This window comes from Sinocyclocheilus rhinocerous, unplaced genomic scaffold (genome assembly GCF_001515625.1).
Source record: "Sinocyclocheilus rhinocerous isolate Xijiao unplaced genomic scaffold, SAMN03320098_v1.1 scaffold780, whole genome shotgun sequence".
In the NCBI taxonomy this organism is placed as follows: Eukaryota; Metazoa; Chordata; class Actinopteri; order Cypriniformes; family Cyprinidae; genus Sinocyclocheilus; species Sinocyclocheilus rhinocerous.
In genome coordinates, this window is record NW_015654937.1 from 383877 (window position 1) to 387966 (window position 4090).

The 4090-nt window shown below is 33.0% G+C and overlaps 1 protein-coding gene across 1 annotated transcript in view; it reads left to right on the forward strand.

The window, feature by feature from the left end:
- The first annotated feature begins 212 nt into the window (after positions 1 to 212).
- Positions 213 to 4090, forward strand: part of LOC107717843 (CUB and sushi domain-containing protein 1-like) — a 373583-nt gene continuing 369705 nt past the window's right edge. Inside the window, 1 exon segment of the mRNA XM_016524723.1 lies at positions 213 to 222. Coding sequence (XP_016380209.1) covers positions 213 to 222 — 10 coding nt within the window.

Below are 4090 nucleotides of genomic sequence, written 5' to 3' on the forward strand. Positions count from 1 at the left end.
AGATTTGAATGATGTAAGGGTGATTAAATAAAGACAGAATTTATATTTGAGTGAACTGTTCCTTTAAAGATTCATAATGTGAGAATTCTTCATTAGGTTTATCTTCATCATATTGTACCGGCACTGGTGATGGATAGATCAGTGATTTGAGTAACTTTAAAATGATGGATGTATAAAAGAAAGGATTTATCATTAAGAAGAAGCATTTAAGAATGACCCAAGGTAACAAAGAAGAATGTATCTGTCAGTTTCTGATGTTACATATGTAGATTTATTGACAATACGGTCAAATAGAGAACTAATCAACACAGGCCTGCATTCATTCATATGCCACTTCCTAGCTTGCTTCATTCCCAGCTCGTCAGAGTTATTTGGCTTTACTGAGGTCTACAAAAGTGTGCACTTTACCAGCCGTAATCGGCTATGCATGACTTAAGATTGACACAAAGCCCTGCTGAGGAATCAAAACAAGAGTAAATTGAAATCAATGACAACATCTATATGCAGATACACTCACAAGCTTTATTTAATGTTTGCTAATGGTGCCTGACTGAGGGTGGAACGATTTTGCCTTATTTTGATTTCAGCAGAAAAACAGAAGAGGTTGAAAGGACAATGATATAATCTCTATTCATTGAGTTTTATACACCTACACCTTTTAATGAAGTCAGTCTCTTTTTTGATGCTGTTGGTTCAGCTTGGCATACTCTGATAAAAACGTGCATACTATGTTGGCATGGTCTCATCTGACTGGTATAAATTAAATTCCATCTAGCGGTACCTATTAAAATTACTTTCAGTACATAAAGCCTTATGCATACATTAGGTTGCTGGCAGACGCAAACACACTTTCTTTCTTTCTTGTATTATTTTTATTTTCATTTATTTAACTGTAAGTGTTCAGCTACCGGTAAGAGTCTGATCTCAGCTCAGTTTAACAGTTGTTCCCATGGTTAAAGTTAGGATTAATAGATAGAGTTAAAAAGAAAGAACAAAACATTACACATAATTTTCATTGACCAAGGTGGAAAAAAAGGCACATTCTTGTGTTTGAAACTTCAAAACACATATTTGTATGACAAAGTAATGTAACGTATAATGATAAGGCTCTAAAACTTTTGTTCCTTCACACATGCTGCTAAATGATAAATTACCTCATTAAGAAGAAAATGGATTTTGGGTTGGTGTTTTTTCTCTGAACTACACCAGCAGGACTGACAGCAATATGCATCACACATTCTACACTAATCTTGTCCCATATAATCTTTGATGACATAAACTGACACATTTAACTTCCATATAATGTATACACTACATATCTAATAATCTTAGTACTATGTAATTCTTAGCAAATATATGAAAAGTGGCATTACATAGAAGGAAGCCAGGTGGTTGGAGTGTAAAGATTAAAAGTTGTTTATTTTAGGGTAGATTGTACAAGGTTTGACCTTGTGAAAAAGAATGACACTTTAGCATACTTTCCAAAATAGTACTTAAGCCTACTTATTATAGAAATAATATATTTTAAAATAATGAACTTAAATGCAAACTGAATGTAATGTTTTCGGGCACTTATAATTAAGGGAAAATGTATTAGAAATGAAATTGTATGTAATGTATTTAAATATATTTGTAATTACACATTTGTAATGAGGAAGTTGCAAGTTAGTATGAGAATAAATACATTTTACATAAATGTAATATCAAATGATACATTACACTTAAAATTATAATCAAGTACATGTGCATTCGTATGTTAGTCAACACGTCAAGGAGGTGTAATTCTTTAAAGCTGAACAAATGATCAGTAAAACATAGTCATTTAACATCTACACTCACCAGGCACTTTATTAGATACACCTTGCTAGTACCTTTTGACTTCAGAACTGCCTTAATTCTGCGTGGCATAGATTCAACAAGGTGCTGGAAACATTCCCCAGAGATTTTGGTCCATATTAACACGTAGTTGCTGCAGATTTGTCAGCTGCACATCCATGATGCAAATCTCCCATTCCACCACATCCTAAAGGTGCTCTATTGGATTGAGTTTGAGTTTGGATCTAGTGACTTTGGAGGCCATTTGAATTCAGTGAACTCATGTCATGTTAAAAAAAAAAAAATGTGTGTGTTATCCTGCTGGAAGTAGCCATCACAAGATGTGTTCATAAAAGGATGGACAATTTATTCACCCTCAAGCCATCCAAGATATAAATGAGTTTGTTTCTTCATCGGTACATATTTGGAAACATTTAACATTACATTACTTATACTCACCAATGGATCCTCTGCAGTGAATGGGTGCCATTAGATATTCAGTGTCCAAACAGCTAATAAAAGTATCACAATAATCCACAAGTAATCCACATGACTCCAATCCATTAACTAATGTCTTGTGTAAAGCTGCCTGTTTGCAGGAAACCCATCCATCTTTAAGGTGTTTTAACTTTAAACGTCCCCTGTTGTTGTCTTTTACATTTTCAGCAAATGTTGGGTGAACTATTGCTTTAAGTACACTTAAGTGACCTTTTATTTAATTAATATTATACTATTTGCAAGTACATTTTTAAAATTACTTTTAAGATTTTAAGCACACTACAAATGCACAGTACAATTAAGCACAATTCTGTTTTCACATGGCTAGGATTGTTTTATTTTGCAGTGTACAAACCCCTATGAGAAATACAGCAGACTTATTTATCATTTTAATGTATTAATAAGATGTAAAGATCAAGAGTGTATTTGTTACAATGGCATGACAAAGTATGCTTTCACTTCCAGTAACAACTGTATCTGTGAACAACTAGTGGACTGCCTTTTATTGTTCCTGAGAATGCACTGCATCTGTGATTTAGTCAAGAACAGTGGGAAACAGCTGGCACTCAGCTGAGCATGCTTTGGATAACTGTAATAAGTATATCACAATGCAACGTCCTCTTTTAAATTTGCAATTTTTCAGGTATGAATCCATCAGCATATTGTAAAGATTATTACCAAGCATATGGAATCATTGTGCCATTAAGGAACATCTCAGCCTCAGTCTCAGTTTTGCAGTGAAAATAATCACCAACAAATATTATGCAATAGTCAGCGACAGCATAAGAATGATTGCCTATAAATATCAGTGCATAAGAAATGAATATGGAGTAAAAAAGCAGATATTAGGCTCAGGACAACAGTGATGCAATATATATTTGTGTATTCTGTTTAAGAGTAAAAAACAACAAAAAAACTTTTGTTTTTACATAGTTATCATGAAAACAAAAGATATTACTGTCCAGTCATAAATGAGCTCAGATCAATAGTTTGCTCACATTTGGGCATTTAAAAAAAAAAGTTCTAAACCATCAACCAAACTAATCTGGGTTTAGCTGAAGCAATCCAAATACAGTATATATTAAGAAGATTAAATACAGTATTTGAACATATTTTAAAGGTATTTTGAGTTTTATTTTTAAGGTATTTTAAGTTTATATTCAGATTTGTACAAGTACATGTTTGGGAGTGCAGGCTGGCACAACATTCACAATGCTTTATGGGAGTGAACTGCTGATTGTTCCTGCCTTTGCGAAGATTTTTGCTTCAGTAACAGAGAGGTCGCTGATTGGTGGATCTCTATATAAAGTGACATATGTCTTTGTGCAGAGTGCACCAAAAGTGCACATATGAGATAGCACTGACCTGCACCTTTCTCACTTCAAGTGCTCATTCAGAGTCAGAAAGACACTTTACAATAGAATTTAAGACTGGGATCTGTATAGATCTCTCAATTTAGTGTTTTACAATATGCGTAAAAATAGCAAGCTATTGCAAATAATACAGAGATGCTGAATTTGCATGATAGATTTCTTGCTATGAAAATAAATGAGTTTTGCAGCTTTTTATCCATATTTTTATCCAGATCATCTACATGCTAGTACATATAATTATATATGATATTATATTATAATATTTATAAAAGTGGACACAATTACCTTAATGTAATATAGTTAAAATCTTTAACAGACATAAAATTTATTTTCTCAACTGGGAAAATGAACCAAAAATAATAAACACACACACACACACACACATACACACACACACACACATA